Source organism: Pogonomyrmex barbatus, unplaced genomic scaffold (genome assembly GCF_055798465.1).
Source record: "Pogonomyrmex barbatus isolate J1 unplaced genomic scaffold, ASM5579846v1 scaffold3, whole genome shotgun sequence".
NCBI lineage: Eukaryota > Metazoa > Arthropoda > Insecta > Hymenoptera > Formicidae > Pogonomyrmex > Pogonomyrmex barbatus.
This window is the reverse complement of record NW_028297127.1, coordinates 20,495,197-20,516,531: the sequence shown is the minus strand read 5'-3', so window position 1 is coordinate 20,516,531 and position 21,335 is coordinate 20,495,197. Positions and strand designations below refer to the sequence as shown.

Genomic DNA, 21,335 nt, shown 5'->3' with positions numbered 1-21,335 from the left:
GCTCGAATGAAAAGGGCCTTTTTGAGATAAGAACTCGAAAATGAGTACGGAAGAAACCGAAACGGAAGACGCGCATCGAAAATCTAGGTGAGAGGAACTTACGGGCTATAGCACTATTCTTTACGTATATATATATATATATGTATATGTATATATATATATATATATATATATATATATATATATATATATATATATCTATGTATGCGAGCAGAAACAGCGAGGGAGAATTTAAATTTGCATCGAGAATACTCGAAACGAGAACAGAATCTATCTTCCGCGACGTCGAACCTGGGCTACTCAGCTAAATAATTGATGGAAACATAAATTTGCAAAACTCGGTCCGCAATAACTTTAGGTTTAGTGTTACTCAACAACGTGGAATAGCATAAATAATAGGACTTCTTCCCAGTTAGTTTCTTTTCCTTCCGAAAGGAACCGGCACTTTTACCGTGGCTTTTATGTAGACAATAATGTATGCATTATTAAAACAAATAATGTATGCATTATTAAAACAAATATATATAGTTTTTATGTAGAAATGAAATTAAAATTGCATAATTTAATATAATTTCCTAATATAATTTCCCGCTCGTATAATATATATGGCTTCTTCAAATCACATTGTAATTATTATTTATTTTTTTGAAATATAACGAGAGAGACATTGTGTGTGAGATAAAAAGAGATACGTGCAAAATGAAATTGCACGTATCTCTTTTTGTTCAACATCGCTATTGCTTTATTACGATTTCTGACTTCGGCCACAATATAAAAAGATAGTCTTATTTATTGAAGTTTCTTTTTTCCGTACGAAAGCTCTTGACCTCCTGCACAGCAAAAGTCGCTTAATAATAGATAAAGATAACATCACCATTCAATTTCTACTGACCAGATAATCTTTTTCAGTTATCTATTTTAAGCTTGCGTACCAACGGGTATGTTTGTGTTTTAATAATAATAATAATAATAATACTTAAATTTAAGATTTAAAATACCAAACTTGTTAAAATACCAAACGAAGCAAAGATATAAAGATGAAGTACTTAAACGGCAACATTAATTCTGTGAAGATATATCGCGATAATTGGAAGTGATCGGTATGCGTTTGCAAAAACGTTTGCTAGCGTGAAAATTTCATTATGCAGATATTTAAAAATTATAATTCTGCTACGCTAAAAATGCCTAGAATTAATTCGAATTCGCGATCAGCGTATATGAAAAGCAATGATGCTTGCGATAGGAAGTGTATAATTATTCAGCTTCACTATTTTAACTTCACCGAGATACACTCTTCGATCGCATTTATAAGTTTTTCCACATTTCAACATTTTATACATTTATAACAATATTACGCAATAAAATTGTTGTACCTATTATAATTGGGAAATATAAAAAGATAAATTAACTTAAACTTAAAATAATTTTATGCGACAATCATTATTTTAACATAATAATGTTTTTTATTAGATACATACATCACAAGTAGATATTTATTTGCTTGTAATAAAATAATAGAATAAAAAAGAATGAAAAAATGATAAACTGATTTTTAAGAATTTTATCACATTATAACGCACAAGAGTACAAGATGAATGCAGAAAGAGAGCGGACAATAGTTCGACGATGTCATCACCCTATTGGCATCGCCAGGGCGATCATCCCCCAACTTGACATAAATTCTTCTATAGAACTCTGTACTATTTTTGATTCCACAAGTACGAATAACAGGAGGGTGAATGAAAACGGGTAAGGCTGAAGGCAAAAGCGATGTTTGACGGAAGTCTGAGTTTATATTGATGGAATATAAATAGCAAAACACATTTAAAAGAGATACCGTGTCCATCAAGTCTCATAGAAATTCGCATTTTATATATATAATGTGTGTGTGTGTGTGTGTGTGTGTGTGTGTGTATGTGTGTGTGTGTGTGTGTTTTGTGTGTTGTGTGTGTGAATTCTACTGGAATAGTGATCGTTGTGTTGAGCAAAAGAAGAAAAATGGTGAATGACTTATATATAAAACAATATACTTGATCAATAAATAAAACATTAAAATTTTATTTTATTTTAGCTAATTGTTTCTCTAGATGTGCATTATTTATGTTACAAGTGCACTTATATGTTATAAAAATTTTTATTTTTCTGTTTATTTTAACATTCTTTAAAATATTTTGTTTTGTTAATTTTCTTTGAAAATGCGGATATCGTTGTGATAAATAACTAATAACTAATAAGAAAAAAAGTATCTTACAGAAAGATATTTAACTTTGCGTTGTCTTCACCGAAACTTTTTCACGATTTCCATTTAAATTCTTGTCTCTTACCGCACTATTTAGTGTTAAACAAGAGTACTTTAAATTTCTGAGACAAGATGTTATACACATTCGATGTAAATGAAGGCTTAGCCTCCATATGGAGATTTTTGTATGCATGGCCTATTCGATGTCCGGAAACTTGTAAGAATTTTGAAATTTAGTTTAACGAACTATCGTTTTATTGACATTCATCATGTTTTTTTTTTTTTTTTTTTTTTTTAACATGCGATACCGCAGTGTCTCCGCAGCGAACATAAATTGAGATCATTTCCCTGTACTTTTTCCTTGAACTCGTTGCAATAGTCTGTGAAACCTCCAAATAGACGATGGATGCATACATAACACCAATACTATATACTATAGCCGCATCGTAAAATCGGTTTGACGCGCTTTCCCCCTTGAAATTTTCAGCACTCTGTACCAATCTTATCTAATAAAAAAAAGATAGTACGCAGTTTCTTTAAAAATGCCGACGATACTCTACACCACTGTTTGTGCAGTTTCATATAGAAAAACATTGCGAAGTATGCAATGTTTAGCATTTTCAATATCCTGTAGAAAATTATTATTTTAGATGAGAGAATTTCTTAAAATAATTGATAAAAAATAATTGATTAAATGCAGCTGCTCTCCGCTAAAAAATTTTTCAAACGATGAACTAAACGTAACAAATAGTTTAGAAAAGAAAGAACCGTAGAATGAAATAGTACTTTGCAAACTTTATCGCGTATATACACCATAACAGAGAAAAAATATGGCAACTGTACGTTGAAATATGCATTCATCGCATTACCTGACTGGATCCTGAAAACCTTAAAACTACAAAGGATCACGACTGGATTTATTATTGAAACAGTGCATGCACGTCATGGCCTACTTTAACAATAAATAACTACGAAAGATATTCGTATTTCATTTAATATTATTTCGTAATTCCGATTGTCTGCGCATTCTTTTAAAAATTCTTATAAGTATGGAAGAATCTATAAGAAAAAAAATTTATCAAGATGTATATTTAAGATCGGTATTCTGTGATTTAAAATTATAATGAATAAAAAAAAATGAATAGAAAATAATTACAATGGTAATGAAAACGTCTTGGAAATATAAGTTATAATCGTTATCTCATAATGGATATCCAGAATTTCTGTTAAAACGGAAGACTTTTCTTAAGGTCACCCTGATTCTAAAGCTCACTTATCCAGATTTGCGATCAGCGACGTGTGTCGTAATCACATTAATCGGGACTTGATTATGGTAACTGGCGACCGTATCGGGTTACAGTCGAGTACACAGATCTACGTGGCGAGAACGCGTGCTTTCGATGATATCTTATCGGCTTTCCACGATCGGCTTTCCACGAGCTTCATCGCACGGCGAGGTTTCGACGCACCTCTCGAGGGCAGCCTTGACAGCGGTCGACGTTGACGAGGGGGAATTTGCGTCCCAACGCGCATTAAAGAAAAACGAAACGGACGAACGACCGAGCACGCGATCCGCGCGTCTCTACGGCGATAAATCATCCGTATTGCAGTTTTACAACGGCGGGACGGCGGGACGTGCCCGCGAGGAGGTTATCGCTGCGTGTCGCCCCCGATAAAGCGCCAGAAGCCTTCGGGAAAAGTCCTGCGAGAGGGCAACGTCGCGTGCGACGGAAATCCCTATACCGAAGAGAAAAGCAAGCGAATTTAGAAGCTCGCGATACGTCCGAATCGATCGGAATCGAGCGAAATGCGGCACGAAACGCGATGAAACCATCCATAGCGTTTCAAATAAAAAAAAAAAAAGAAAAGAAAAAAATAAAATCTTCCGTACTGTTAATTAATTGAGGATCTGACGTGACAAAATTTTAGTCTATTTTTTTTTTCTCCAGAAACTGAGAAAGTCAATGTATAAAAATAATTTTCTTTTAAACTTCAAAAATAATTTCGAATTATTAAAAAACTAATTATATATTTGAACTTTTTAATTATAAGACTTTGGAATATATATATATATATATATATATATGGCTATTTATTTTAATATCTTTATGAAATTTTGCATATTTTTTGAAAACGCGAGCATTTGTGAAAGAATTATGAAAGTAATCCTCTGATCTATTTTTATATAAAATATGTAATATTAAAGATATAACGTGGCGCATGCGCCAAAATTGTTTTTTATAATCGCCCTGAGAATAACACACATTATGCACGTTTTCAATTGTTTGCATTCTCGGTCAGCACAATTCTTAATCACAAAATGATATTATAAGAGAAGATGGTGGAATTATAATTGCTGCAACATTTCACGAGCGATTTCTTTGCACCTGCGCCGCTCTCGGAAGAACATGAAATTTGCATTTTCGAAGATGTAACTGTCGCTCTTGCACAATCATATATATTCACATGAGAAAAACAGTGGATTAATTTTCTGCATAGAGCACAAAATTGTTCCATCTCCGTCGTAAGTCTCTCTCTCTCTCTCTCTCTCTCTCTCTCTCTCTCTCTCTCTCTCTCCCTCTGTGCAAACAGATTAACCGCGATTTACATCACGCAGATGCAATGTCACAAATTCATCTGGACTGTAAATAAAAATGAATAAATCACGGCCTGCGTTTTGCAGCCCGTGTTGACAAGACGCGCATATTTATGATGAGCTTTTTGCTAAACGAATTCTATTTACGTGCCAGTGAGCATTGTGAGAAGCGGAATGTATGTCTGAATCTATCAGACACAGATTATTGAAGTCGGAGCAGTGGCAATTTTATGATTAGAATAAGCTTCTAAAAAAAACGAGTGTTAAAAATTCACTCAATACGTTTACAAATAGTCTTACCAAACTCGAGGTAAACATCTTTACCGTTCAATCTTCTTTTTACAAAATAATTACATGTCACATTTAATATACTCGATAATTACGTATAAATCACGAGCGCTCAAATCAGCTAGTTTCAAATTATTTAAAAGAACGATCACTAAGTAATATCTCTCTTTACCCGCTTTTCCGCAGTGTGAAAAGCAATCGCGGCTTTTCACAAATCGTCATCGCCCGTTATTTATTTCGCTCCGTCACGTAGATGCGCTACGTTATCGCTGCCGCGCGCGTTTTCTATACTCTCTTTATGATCACGATATATTAAATCGAGCACGAGCATTTTGCGGAGGAGAGCCGCGCTTGAAATTGGGACGCGTCGTCTCGACTCCCGCAATCCGCAGACGTGCGGCTCCATCGTCGTAATAACGCGCCTGGATACAAAGGCAAGTGGCAGCGTTTTTCGATGCCGGGATTTCGCTATTTCGATCGACTTCGCCTCGTGACTTAACACCGCCTTACTTTTAAGCTTCCCTGCCACGCGCGATGAAAAATTGCGCCGCGACGTCGGATAGATGGAGCTTTGGAAGAAATCAGAATAAACATCAACGTCAAAATTGTTAATCGCGGAGAAGTGATTGGCGTTATTCTATATTATCGAAAAGGAGTCCTCGGGAAATCTCGAGGAATTTTATTATTATCTTTTTAATGGGGAATCATCGGGGGAAAAAAAAAAAACGGATATGACAGTGGAATTACACAAATTTACATCCATTACATATTTGAAAATATTTAAATGAGAGGAAAATGTAAAATGTATTTAAAGTTTCGAGCCTTTCGAGACTTTCAAACGGCGTACAACTATTGTGACTGTTCTAAATGTAGAGAACATTAAATTGCTTTTAAGGAAAATCAATTTTAAAATTTCACGTGTAAAAGAAATATTATTTTCCTCGGAGTATAGATGTCGAGCAATTATATAAAGTAATTTAGCTTCAAGTAAGGAAAAGTTATTACGTCAGAAATTCATATACGCCGTATATAATATGTACGTAATGGGATAATCTGACAAAAATGACGGTTAATTTCATAATCTCGGGGAGAATTTAATCCTCATCAAATATGTATAATTCGCCAGTGATATATATCATCTCTTTTCTCTATTCCCAAGTTTCGAGTAATAATTCATGCAAAGAATATATATAGATATTCACCAAGTTGAGCAACGTACATTACACTGTATTTCATACAAATAATATATGACCACTTTTAATACTAATTTATCTTTGACTAACACTGGTTCACAAAAACTAACACTATCTAATTAGTTTACAAAAAATATTTTTTTTTATTATTTTAACCAGAAAAGGTCCTTATAAATTTGAAAACGATGTCGCAAATCAAATTTTTCCAGTACAAGTTTTTAAATTAATTGAAATTTAATATGTAAAAATTACTTTTTTACGATATTTGAAGATTTCCTTATAAAGAGGTTAATCTCTTAATATAATCTCTTAATATAGACTTAATATCTTGAAAGTCTAATCAGAAATCATGAACACATTATTCATCCCCTATAAAATGTATTTTTTAAATTTTGATGTTTTATCTTTTAGCCATGAAAAATTTTAATACAGAGTTTTACTAGAGTTTTAAGACAGTTGATTGTCTGGTTTGAAATAATTTTTTGTTGTAAACTAGTATAATTAGCAATTTATATTCACTGCCATAGCGTAATTATGTTTTGCAAATGCTTAATAGTATAAATGCGTAGTTTTCTAAAAAATATTTCCGTATTACTTACGATAAGCTACATTAATCATATCCTAGGAATAAAATAATTGCGCTGATTCGCGTGTCACTGCGTTGCTTTGTGTAATTACGTAGCTTTTATATATAACGATATGATGTTTTACAGAGTCCTTATTATGCTAATAAAAAACGTAATTATGACGCATTGCGTCTGTGTGCGAGAGAGAGAGAGAGAGAGAGAGAGAGAGAGAGAGAGAGAGAGAGAGAGAGAGAGAGAGCACAATAATGAGCCACACAAACGTTTTCAACAAAATCGCTTTTCTTTCAACAAAATTTCTTGTCTTCGAATTATGATGATTTTTAGAAAATCCTTGTATAAGAAAAAAAGGTCGATTTATCGGCTATAATTAAGTGAATGCGTGTCAACGCCAAAAATTGAGGAATATCACAATGAAATATATGGAATATCACAAAATTTATGCCTATGGGGTCTACAGCGTGATTCTTTATTCCAGAAACAGCAACTTTTTTGGGTAAATTTTGTCTAAGTAATAGTTTTTTACCTATTATTGTTCAAAGTTAATAAACGAACACTGAAGTATATATAATAAATCAAAGATTGTATGCATTGAATATGTACGTTGTTTTACTATTTCTCTAAAGTTTTATTATGCAATAATGTTTATATATCACTATTTAGATTTAATCTTAAAAGTATAGTGTATTAAAAAAAAATATTGTTATATCTTATTTTTTAATCTTATTTGTAATCACGTCAGTAAATAATATTATTGTTAACTCTTCTGAGGCGAGATATATGCATGTGTATATATTTGAACAGAATTTTCGATAATATCGACACGTACTCGAGAATTCCCTTGAATAAACATTTCTGAGCACGATGTCAGTTAATAGACACTATCGAACGTTTTTAATTGGTCTATTTCTGCATTCCGACGTTAAATCAATTCGCTTTTCATGTAGAAATTTATTAAATATGAATTACATTGGAAAACCTGTCTTTTTAAATAAATTCATTTTGTTTCGATCGAAAATGCGAGAATTTATCGCAAAATTAGCAAAGAAAATTGCGTAGACATTGATGTTTCTTTTATGAATTATGAATGGTATTTTAATAAGACGTACTTGAATCTATTTCCGAGCGTATTTTGGAAAGAAAACTTTGCACATTGATATCCGACGATATGAACGAAAAGAATAATTTACAGTTGTTTGATGGGTTTTTTTTTTTTTTCTTTGTTTACGGATAAAGATCCTTAAATTAACCTCCTTATTTACAGATAAGAGATTTTTCTCGAGATTACATGAAAATGTTGTTGTTTCACGCAACAATGTCCTTCCAGGTATGTCGAACGATTCATTTGCACGGGGTGTCACGAGTCTACCATGTCAAGTCCATCTTGATACCAAAAGCCCGTAAAGACTCGAGTAAAGACCTGAGAGGCTGACGCGGCCGCGCGCGGACGGACGGCTCGTCCGACGCCGATGCGAAAAACTCACAATCAGCTGTTGTATGCTAAGGCTGCAAGCTGCGAGCTGCGAGCTGCAAGCACGTGCAAGTATACCGAGCTGCACCTTGACCCGATACTAACTTCGGTCGCGAGAGTTGCTACTCGCGTGCGAATCAAGATTAAGTAAGGTCGGCCTGACCTTACTTGCTGCCGACCACCACGATCAGACACGATCACCACGTGCGTAATCGCTTTCTGAAGAGGCAGAGCTTGCCGTTCTTCCTTAACGATCGACGACCCGATAAGGCCCTCGCCATTATTTTTTCCGCAGCGAGATTACGAGAGAGTGGCTTAAGATATTTGTGTATAAAGCTTAACTTGATTTATTTTAAGTCGATAATATATTTTTTAAACTCTCCCCCCCCCCCGCCTCCTCCCCCCATCGATACATCGATAATCGTTATACTATTGATTAATTATCGTTATCGCGCGTATAAAATGTGTTGTGAGACAAGATTTTTATATAGTTGAAAATTTTATCTTACATTTTGTATGCGAGGTTATTATTAATCGATTTTAGATAATTTTCACGGACACGGCAAATAAGCCGATCGATATGGATGTTATTATTTCCATTGAATGTTAATGTTGATGATGTTTAATGTTACGCACGTTGACACTACTGTGAACGCAATGATTGCATATTATTGCTATGAATTTCAATGTCGCACTGCATGTATGCGTCTTAATCGAGCGATAGATAACTCGGATATACGTGATCGTTGAAACGATAAAATAACGATTACGTTCTTCACGATAGCGACGAAAGGGTTAACACGATCTGGCCTTTCGCGCGGCAATTTTGTGTGGGCGTTGTAGATGTTCCTTTGTAATCCCTTTTAATTCCAATTAAGAAATTAAATGCCTTCGATCGATCCATTCAGAAATGCCCAAATTAATTTTACAAGAAAATCAAACGCAACTTTGATATCGATTACTCGTAATTTCGTATTTTTTTTTTAAATTTTTGTTTATTTTTCTAATCTATTTAATTTCTAAGTATCTTTTGTGCGTTACATAAAAGAGATTTAGTGTTATCACATACATTATAATATTATCATTATAGATTATATATTCTTTTAGTCAGCGAATTCTTTGAGTATTACGGAATTAATTTTTCCTCGAAGAAAATGTAGTTTTAAAGTGAATAAAAAATTATATAAAATTATATAATTAATAAATATAAAATTATATAATATAAAATATCTTGCAATCCCCTAAGACATGGAATATTCAACGTTAAGAGAAGAAAGGAATTTCTTTTCTTTTATAGTACCGCGGCGTATGTACATTTTGGTAGAGTTTGGCGCAAGCTGTGAACAAGATTCAAATAAGATATTTTTATCGAAGCTTGCTTTTTTTTTGTTAGAACTGTTAGAATAATATAGAAACATATGTTATAAACGATCAATGTTTATAACATATGTTTTCGCAGTAATATTATGTTTAAATAAGACAAGTTTACTCGTTAATTTGATTTCTCTTCGGGTAAAGTATTCCAAAGTTCAAAGTTCAAACAATACCGTTGTTATACCACGCGAGAGTGGCCGTGATCATAAAAAAAGGGGGATAAAACCATCGAGAGATTATTCTGGCAAGTTAATATTTTTCATTTTGCGTTTGTTTAAATCACGGTAAATTATCTGATTTCCTATATCAACGTTAAAAATGCGAAGCCAGCTTTTCGTGACCAATGGAATTCAACGTCCTTCGACCGTTGGATATTTTCGTGTAATAAACTTTCCATGTGTTGAGTAGTAAGAATTTATTTGGTGTGTGTGTGTGTGTGTGTGTGTGTGTGTGTGTGTGTGATTCAGCTATCTGATAATATGTATTTTCCAGAGAGGACAAGATAGCCATAATTTAACTTGTGCTTGTGTTCATGTGTTGACCTAATACGACATTTCACACGAATTACAAATGGACCCAGGATTACCAGCCAAACTATCACGCAATTTTTCCAATGATGCAGCGAAGCAAGCAGTCTTGTTCGCACTTTAGATCTTGTAACATTGCCCGCTGCTTGGCTGGTTTATCCTGGTGGTTTTCATCTTAAAGCTTGCGAAGCTATGTATTTTCGTGGAATCCAATATACATCGCGAAAACGCGATTGCATCGTCGTAAACGACAAATCTGTATGAGTATCTGTATGCACGTGTGTGTAAAATTACTTCTCGTTCTAAAAATTCAAAAATATTATAGTTGTCGCTGAAATGTAAAATTTATGTCTTCTCTAAAAATTACATTGGAATTGAAGATATATAAGGTTGGCATATTTTTCCGCACGCACTTTTTCTACTTGCGTGATATTTTCTCGTCGCGTTAATTGAGACAGATGATATTACCTTTCCTATTCTTGATAAGCAAATTTTACTAAAATCCCCCACAAAGTCACCCCCTACTTTTGATATACGATATATTATGTTATATCCTGCGCGATAGAAAGCTCTTGTGAAAGACTTTTAATAAAATAAGCTACGTAAGCCATCTCACGTGCGAGAGGAATAGAATTTTTCTGTACGTGTGTTGTATGTGTGTTTTTTTTACCGAGATACGGTATATGGTTAAGGTTGAAAAGGGCAGCGAGCTATCGCAGGTCATAAATCCAATTTTCAGATTTACAAGAGGGTTACAACGAAAGTCAAGTTGTAGATTAATGGCTCGTACGAACATGGATTAGTGACATATAGCATAGAAAATTTCTCCGCTCCGCTATGACCGCCCTAGGAAATTCTGGTCCTAATCCTAGATATTCTATTCTCTATCTTATGCATGCCGACTAATGGCGAGAAGAAGAAGGCTAGAAAATCTAGGTAATAGCCACGTCAAATAATCTTTTATCGGACAGCACTACTAATGGATTGGTATTACGTTCTGCCGTTCGCTCGTGTAAAGTGTTGGTATCGAATAGATATTCACGCGCGCATTATTTTTACGTCAAAGTAAATAAGGAGATAAGATTTATGTCTTAAAACGCGCGTTTAGAATATTTCGCGAGAGAAATAAACTGCATTGTCGAGATATCGTTCCCATTTTAAATTGGAGCAAAGAATAAGAAATAAAAATCTTTTTTTTTGTTTTCTTTTAACTCAACTGTATATGCAGTCCTTTAGAATTCTCACGTCGATAATATTTTTGTCGCTTAGAGTAAGACGAATAAAATACTTTGTATAAAATTTTCAAAAATTTTTAACTTTTGTATTCTAATATTTCAAATAAGTTATATATCTTTATTTTTATCTCTTTCTTAATGTATACGTTTTTTGGAAAGTTCAAACGACAGAATTATACGAGATATATTCCGCTAGAGAATAGGCTAATAAATCACGGAATACGTGCTCCTTTGTCATCATAACGGAAATCATCAGTCGCGACGCCATCGCTCGAAGATATAATAGACTTTCCGAAGTGCCATCGTCTTGTTACTTCTTTAATTCCTCGAAATTTCTCCGTCTTGAACTTTATCTCTCACGCTCGAAAGTTGCTCGACGCAATGGCGTCGGAGTTTTGAGCCACCGGTCCATCCGGTTAAACTAAATCTTTTTAATGCGTTTGATCGACCCGCCTCCGGTCCGAAGTGGTTCGCAGCGAACTTCGATTTTCTCGGTCGTATCATTCGTCTCAATTAAGCTTCCTCCCGAGCTGGTGGCAGCATTTTAATTGGCCTGGAATCGTATCCGCTGTAGTTCCGTAATTTTTCTGCGCGCGTTTTCTGTCCCTCCCTCTTTCCCCTTCTTTCCCTCGAAAGGAAAACGCTTATATACGATAAAACACATAAAAACTTTTTACCCATTGCCAAACGTAACTCAAATGGCCATCAGTTAGCACAGAAATAAAATATAACAACGCAACTCTAAATAGAAAAAAAGTGATATCGTACTTCGCACCTTTTACTTTTTACTTCCAATGAATTCTTCTCTAATTCATTCGTATGCAAAGCAGTTGATAAATGCTGAAATATCGTCATATCAATATCGCGTGAAAGTGTATAACATGCGTCGTAAAGTTCAATTATAACTACGTTGGCAATCTAATCGATTGATTGCGAGATTACATGCAATTGTTTATTTTAACTTCGTCGTCTTATCTGACTTTAATGTATTTTCAAATAAACCTCTCTACTTTTTTCAAGATTATTATTTTTTAAGTTGTTTCTCAAAAATAAAATAAAAAGCGATAATCTTTTACTCTTTTACATGCAATATATTTGATATATCACAAATACACTTTTTTAATATAAATATCTAAAATATAATACTAAAATAAAATAGAAATGTATGACTTTTTCAATTTATCGCTAACGTGATTTTATTAGTAGATAAAAAATGATTTGATAAGTCTAGAATATCTTTTAATTTTCAATGTCATTTATTTACTTTTATCACTCACTTCTCTCTCTCTCTCTCTCTCTCTCTCTCTCTCTCTCTCTCTTCTCTTTCTAGAACTATCTCTCTATTTATCTGTCTATCTTTTTATATCTTTTTTCATTTTTACTTGTATTTTTTTTATCTCAAACCAGTGTCCAAGCGAAGGCTACGACTTTACGGAAAAAAGAAAAGATGTCGGTTGCATTTTATTGGCCTCTAAGTAGAAAAGTCCATTAAAAGCATGCCTAATTCGCGTCCATGACGCGTCGGCATTTACGTGGATGGTGCAACGTCACTATTGAAAGGAACGATCACATTCGTTCCATTACGAATATTTTTTCTCATTTTACGAAGTTTTTCCAAAAGCAAATTGGATTAATTTAATTATCACTTGTCGGCGTAAGCATAATTCGGATCGGCGAAAGGTAAATCCACGTTCGAAAGAATTATACCAATTTTATGAACAGTATTGATAATAAATAGTGATTTTCAGAAATAACAACGAAGGAAAAATTTTCTTACATGTCTTTAATTACTCTGATAATCAAATTGAACGGAAAAATATGAAGTATTATTCAGAGGTTCAGTGCATAAAATAAAAATGGCTTTTAACAATCAATTTTTATTATACTTTTATTTTAACAATTATTACAATTAATATAATTGTAATAATTGTTAGAATAACTGTAATAATTGTTAGAATAAATGGAATAATTGTAATAATTGTTAGAATAAATAAATTATGTAACGATAAAAATTTAACATGGATAATCGCTGCTCAAGGTAATTACGTAGACCGAATATAAAAATCATAAAGACCTCTTTCCATTGATGTAAATTTAACAAGGACAGGCAATGAGGCAACAAATTAGGTAATAATAACTTCCGTGAAGTTCAGTGATTATTGATTCTATCACACATTGTCACACGATGACACTCGATGTCAGAAGTACTTACATATACCAAGAAGACATGACTATTACACGTAACAACTTTATAGTATGAATTATTATAATTTATAAACGCGTAAAGCTCAGGGATATGTTATAGTCACGTGATGGTGATCAGCGCGTTGATGGTAATCAGGACTCATTATGTTGAAATTTATCGCACATAACATTGCGGAAATGCATTCTCATGTTTAATGCATTTCGAGTATTCGCGGCCAATATCTCTGTCTCTCTTTCTCGATGTCCTGAAATAATGATGATTCGTCTACTCGCCGATGGTACGAGTCGAGTACACAAAAGTATCGATTACACAAAATGATTAAGTGTAAATGTAACTACTCAGACGAGACAAAGTCCAAAATCAGGACGCATAAAACACGTTGAAAAGCCATTTTAAAGACGTTTTAAAGACGCCTTATATCTCGATGTTGGATTTTACATTGGCTGAATAAAGTCGCGATATTGCATCGCATCTCGCGCATTGCGAAATAAACACGTGAATGCCATTTATAATGCAATTTATAATTGAAAATAATCATGTAGAGTAATTAAATTAAAAAAAATATCAATAGAAAAAGAGAAAGAGAAAATGTAATTGCGCGTATGATTTTTTTCGAACATATATATTCTCCATTATGTATACGTAGGGTGCTGTAGAATGTCCGTTTAAAACATTTATGCTGAAGCATACGTAGTTAGGAATCCTATTACTTTCTAACCTTGTTTACGCGGGTCGGAAGAAAATATTTGTAGTACGACGATAAAACATCGACGTGACTACCGGTAATTCATTGAACGAACAAGCGGTGAAAAAACGTGCAATCTTTCACCGAGAGTTCATAATTACAATAAATTACTTTATTTCGCCATTTTGAAAGAAATTACGATAAATTAAGATTCTTGAATTTCACTGTAAAACTCTTTAAATAAAAGGGATAAGTCTTTAAAGAAAAAAAGAAACTATATTTTTAAAAGTAAGATTTAATTATAATGTGATTTCTAATAAATTCTTAAAATTGTTTAAAAAGTATATTAAATTAATAAAACTCGCAGAGATTATTTATTTTATAGGTAATCGAACACAATTATCTATTTATATAGACACCTTATTATACATATTTATATTAAGCTAAATTGTCGTTTTTTTTTTATATTTACATAACCAAGGTAAAATAAGAGTTAATAAATATCACGAAACTTACAAAGTATGTCTTTATTACGGATTTTTTACGAGATGGTTTGAATCGTAAATTCTTATTTTACATATTTCTTATATACAAGTTTACAAGTCCATACATATTCATGATACTTTGTCATTTTCCACGAGGACTTAATTCTTTTATAAATGCGTCAAAAACATTGAAAAGTTTTTATTGTATAAATAACAATAATATTATACAAGTAATATCTACAATTGTGCATATAACATACGATACATACATATGCGTATATAAAGTATTTTTACCATAATTATTGTCTCCTGCTATATTTAATGCACTATTCATATTTTAAATAATTGAGAATTTATCGGTGTATAATCGATCTGCTAAACAAACAGTTCCAATATTTTCTAAAATTATAATAACAATCTGTTTGAATGATATCTCCTCTTTTTGATCCTCGCACGCTCCCAATATTATGACGTAGATTTATACTTTTGCACACCGGGTAACTTTTCTGCCAAGGCGCAATCGCGTGTTAGATAGTGCCGCATAAAATCTACGTTAACGCGGATAAATCTCGTTGGGAATTCTCGTTTTGATTACGAAGAAAGCGAATAGTTTGGGAGAAAGGGGGAAGAGGGTCAACTACGTTATAAGGAGACACTTTTGATCGAGTATCCCCTCGAAACTACTTCGTAGAGTCGTTGAAAGCCTCCACAATCGGCCGCGAATGTGTGGCAGGTACACCCGGTACGTTACACATACACACACACACATACGCAGACACACACCTATATAGAAACAATATATATTATTTCACAACACGTTGAATGCAACAGGATCTCTACTTCAGAGATCTTACGCCCGAATCTCCCGACAAGCGAGAATCCGATAAAGAATGGGGATGGTGAGTAGAAATACAACCTGGGAAGAGATTTGTGGATAAGTTCATATTTATTATTTAACTCGGACTATTTTGAGATTGTTTTCGCGCAATGTTCATTATCGATTGACGAGAGATTTCTCTCTTTTTTTTTTTTTATTTCCTATATTAATACTCCGATATTTTTTATTACCCCGCTTGAGGGGTTGATGTAAAAGCTTGAATTCACAGATTGTGTACTCTGTCGCATAATTCGCATGTATTTTGTCGCATGTATTTTGACGATACATGATATTAATTTGATTGATGTTTCACGATTAAAATTTAATTAGGATCATTATGCTCAATTAGGATAATTATAGCTCAGTTTTTTATATTACATCTGTGTTAATTCTGATCTCAGCATAAATAAATTATAAATCAGTGCTATAATTCGAAATACATACGCGATTAATGATCGAGGAATGGAAAAAGGAAACATTTACCGTTTCCATGTCTTGCGACTACAGTTTTCTGATTTTTATCTTAATATTCGCTGACGCGTGCATTCGTAAAGTTCAATCATAAAATTTACCCGACGTAAAACGTTTTTGTTACTCGACCGTCGTCATTTGTTGTGTGACATAGTGACGTCGAGTGCACGGCGATCGTTAACGAATAACTCGTGTGTTTTATGGCTGGACCGTTAGACGATCGTCTTCCTTTAAGATTTAAGAGATACTTGGCGAACGGAATCGACGGAAGCAACGATCGTGCCCTCCTTCATTGTCGCAGCTCTTTCCCGCGACGCTCGCGAATTTTCGCGTCGCTTGAGGGATGCTTTTAAATTTTATGAACGTGGCTCCTCGCGCTGCCACGTTGTATTAAATGGATGGTTTACGGAATCGGAATATGTAATCATCATCATCATCCGCAACGTTTCTCCCCGATGAATCGTATGTCCTCAACAGAGACCTTTATGTCTCTTTATGTGTCTCATCTTGCGCCGATTATAATAACACTTGTTTTGTCAATAATGAAGTTGGATTTTGCCAAGAGTAAGGTTGTAGAACGGTTTTAGAACAATAATTATTAATGTTGATCGTGCCGATACTCTACTGATATCTCATGATACAATAAATTAGAAGTGCTGATGACTAATTGTCATCACAATGACAGTTATGATTTTATTGTTTGCATTTGATGAAAACAAGAGATTACCCTTTGATTGATTTTTCTCGCTACTTACAAAAAGTAGTCTTGATTGATGTATTTACAAGGTATATTCTTTTCGTGAGTATACATTTGATTAGAGTTCTTAGCGTCTTGTTTTCTTGTCGACAAAAATAGACGCGCGCACTTATTGAATGCTAATTATGCACGTATAATTAGACAAGTATGATAAAACGTGATCTATCCTAGATTTTTCTATCTTTGATTCTTTGTTTGCAAGTTTCAAGTTTGCTTTTGTGAAAACGCGATGTTATGGATCCGAGTATGCTATATTCGTGTTGTTAATTATTCCTCATAATTTATCGAGAAACTTTAAATGTATTCTGGTACATGTCGAAAAACTTGCGGGACATCCATTAGCCGAGTAATGTAGATTTATAGGAGAGAAAGAGAAGAAGAGAGAGAGAGAGAGAGAGAGAGAGAGAGAGAGAGAGAGAGAGAGCTCTTTTCGTCATCATATAATTCTATCATATTTGTAATATTATTGTAATGTGAAAGAAATATTGAAGAAATGTGTGTTGACGTAAAATCACAATTTGTTGAAATAAAATAAAAAAGGATACAGACATGGATAAATGTATGTATTTATAATAATATTACAAATATGATAGAATTATGATCGAAAAGAGCTCTCTCTCTCTCTCTCTCTCCTTCTCTTTCTCTCTTATAAATCTACATTATTATTATTTTATATATATATATATATATATATATATATATATATATATAAAAGCAATACGAACAATACCGCGGACAAAAGGCACTGTCCAAGCGAAAGAGAAAAAGCGAGATGAGAAGAAATACAGATTTTCGCATTACGTTTTTTATTATATACGAGAATAATGCCCCGTTTTTTTTTTCTTCTTTTTGTTCACAGCCGACAGCAGTTTTCTATTAGCAAACGCCCAGATCGTCGACTTTCCGATCGTCTATTGCAACGAGAGCTTCGTCAAGATCTCGGGCTACAATCGTGCCGAGGTATGTTATTTGATATAATAGATAGACTCCATTTCCGCCTTCTTCAACCTTTTCATTCTTGCTGATATCCCTGAGACAGCACTATTGTATAATTGTATTTACGTGACACAGCTGCACAATACATGAGACGTAACTTACGTATAAATTTACACATCGTGTGTTAATTAATTAACTAGTTAATTATATATTATGTCAAGCGTCATAAATTTATTTAATTTAGATATTCGTTTAATTTGTTAGATACAACGAGCCGCCAATTATGGATACGGATTAACCGGACATGGATTTCCTCCGTGCAGTTTGAATACATAAATAGCGATATTATATGATCATTTATATATTCTAATTATACATGTACATACATAAATTACATATATATACATACATATATACATATATACATATATATATATATATATATATGCGGTATTGAAAATAAAATAATATATTTTTAACATGTATGTGTGTATATATATATATATATATATATTACATATATTAAAAATATATTATTTTATTTTGAATACCTCATATATATTTTGAAATGTTTTAGATAATTGATAAATGCATTTATTTATAATTGATAAGTGCATTCGTCATCTTGATTAATTTCACTATACTTTAATTACTATTAATGTTTTACGTTTTATTGCACTTCTTTTTTGAATCGTATGAAATCTATTAGGTATTAAAATCGTTATATATTTATACGTGCTCTAAATCCTCTACTTTCCTCTACTAAAAATCTGCTTTATAACGTTGTCGTATATTTCAAAATATCTCGCGATATTCATCTGGCGATACTATGAACAATGGCTTGTTTATCCCTTGCATCTTTTACCCTTTAGGACGAAAGTGGCGCGAGTGGCGAGCGGATAACGGAATTTAACGACCTAGCAGGTTGATTTATTGGCATCGATTTATTATGGCATGGGGGATAAGAGACGCGAGAATACATGCGAGATAAGAAGTTGAAAGAATAATATCGCGTTGATCAATCTCTTCTTGATATCGAATCTTTTGGCTAAAGGATAATTGCCTATTTAACTGATTATTTACAATGTAGTCATTAAACTTAATAATTTATCGTTTGTTTTAAGAAATATTATCGAATATTTATTATTATTATTGTAGAAAAACTTACGAAATTTACGTAAGATAAAGCAATCATCGACAAACAATCAAAATTGTGCTTTGAGCAATGCTTATTACAGCGTTATTATTATTCATTCTTCTAAAAGTTCTAATTTTCTAATTATTTAATTATTATATTTATATTTGATTACGTTATTAAATTATTTTTTACATCGTCGTATTTGTGTAATTTCAAAAGATTTATTTAAATATATTTATACCAATATACATATATAAAAACAAAAATTCTCCAAGTGAATTTCTTTTATGAAAAACAACGGTTATAAATCATGTATGGAGGCTAAACAGAAAATCTCATTGTGAATAGAACTCGTAAACTAACGACGCAAAAAAAAGAAAGACAACACGCAAAAAATTGCTTTTATTTATGCTGAACATCGATTTATTTCGATTCGAACGTGACTTGTTAGCTCTAGTTGAACTCTAGCGTTTCGACCAAAGTGACAATGTAGTAATCACTCGTTTCTGTAAGATTCCCAATGTTCCAATCCTATTGTTCAGGAAGATACATGGATTTGAGGTTTGCAAATTCCATTACTGAAAATCGGATTGAGGATGCTTTCATAGAAAGGATTTACGGGATAGAGAACGAAAGTGATGGCGAAGTGTGCGCATTTATAATCTCATCTCGAATAAATATACATTGCTATTTTAATATATATCTCGCAATAAATATACATTGCTATTTTACATTCATTTTTAATGATTATGCTGAAGATAAGAATAGGAATACGAAAATATTTGTGCAAAAATATTTGTGGGCTAAACGAGCTAAACGATCATAAGCTCTTTCTGATGGTGAGATTTTCAGTTATTTTTAAGAATTAATATTTACCTGGCTAGAAATTTGCTGCATTTGTGATTTTTCGTTTGTCAGTTATCTTAATTCTGCTTACGTAGTATTATGAAAATTATATCTTCAATCCTATTACCTTCCCCTACCTATTACAACCCTCAAAGGGTACAGTCAGGTTAATATATAATGATACAATCCTAAAATTTCTAAAATTAAATAAAATTCCTTTCGGTAGTCAAAAAATTTCCAGATTTTTTTTTTTAAATATCTGTTTTCATTTTGGCCAATAATATATTATATCCATGCTTCTTCGTTTCTCTCTTTGAAGACTATATTTTTTTATTATACGAAAAGAGTGAAAAAAGTGCAGCTAATACAAAAGACCCATTTCTGCACACAGGAAACATATACTATTTCATGCCGTTTTATCGAACATCTGCATGCTACAAACGTTGAGAAGTGGCATAGGTGCAAGCAAAATGGTGTATTTCGGTAGCGTTGAACATTTTCAAATAAATCTTTCTAATATCAATTATCGATATATGATTGTGAAATCGAAATTTGTATTGTATCCCGATCGATGATCGAATCGTTCAAGGAATCGCAAAAGTTTTAAGATTTTTTTTTCTATTAATATTTTTCCCGCCTTTTATATCGAGAGAACATTGTTCCTGTGTTCCATGTTTTGAAAATCGTTCTTGTTACGTAGATTGCGTGTCCAATTAAAAAAATTGTATTTGATGACAAGTGATAGATTTGATTGGGATCGAGGTGATATCGTTTCCTGTTGCGCCTGCGAGTTTCACTCAGGGTTTAAAGGTCAACGCTACTCGATTAATAAATCTACACCCGAGGTCGAAAAACACGATATCACCTATGCTCGATATCCCGCACGAATGGCACAAGCCGTTTCTCGCTTTCGTCGGCATTTGATAACATATCGGGTCAACCTCTATCGACGTTATTGATCCGCGAGATCGCTATTTAAAGATATATGTACTTTATTACACAATGGCTTCTGTTTACGGTGCGTTTAATGTGCAGCCGAAAGTTTTGCATTATACATCACATGATTTTCATACACGTACACATATACGAGCTTGAATTTAATTACGATGACATTATTGACTTGGAAAATAACCACTCGCGTAAAAATAATTCATATGCAAAATTTCCACTTTACATTTTTATGCCCCGCAATTGTATTTTTTGTCCGCCTATATTTACAAATATTACACAAAAAACTTCCCCGAGCACGAGATAATTATAAACGTAAAACGAGAAATATTTCCGACCAAAAAAAAAAAAAAAAAACAGGTGTCGAAGAGTCGGAGATTCATCAGAGAGTCAAAATTTCCGATCGAAAACCGGAGAGAGATAGCAATTCTAATTATAAAATTGATCAATCGATTTTTTTTTCTTGTAGTACGCATTTT

General features: G+C 33.0%; 1 protein-coding gene across 4 annotated transcripts in view; it reads left to right on the top strand.

The window, feature by feature from the left end:
- Positions 1–21,335, top strand: part of eag (potassium voltage-gated channel protein ether a go-go) — a 75,953-nt gene that overhangs the window by 28,660 nt on the left and 25,958 nt on the right. For all 4 annotated transcript variants that reach the window (XM_089079162.1, XM_089079165.1, XM_089079163.1 and 1 more), the window contains exon 3: positions 17,848–17,948. In XM_089079162.1, the coding sequence (XP_088935288.1) occupies positions 17,848–17,948 (101 nt within the window). The remainder of the gene's footprint in view (positions 1–17,847; positions 17,949–21,335) is intronic.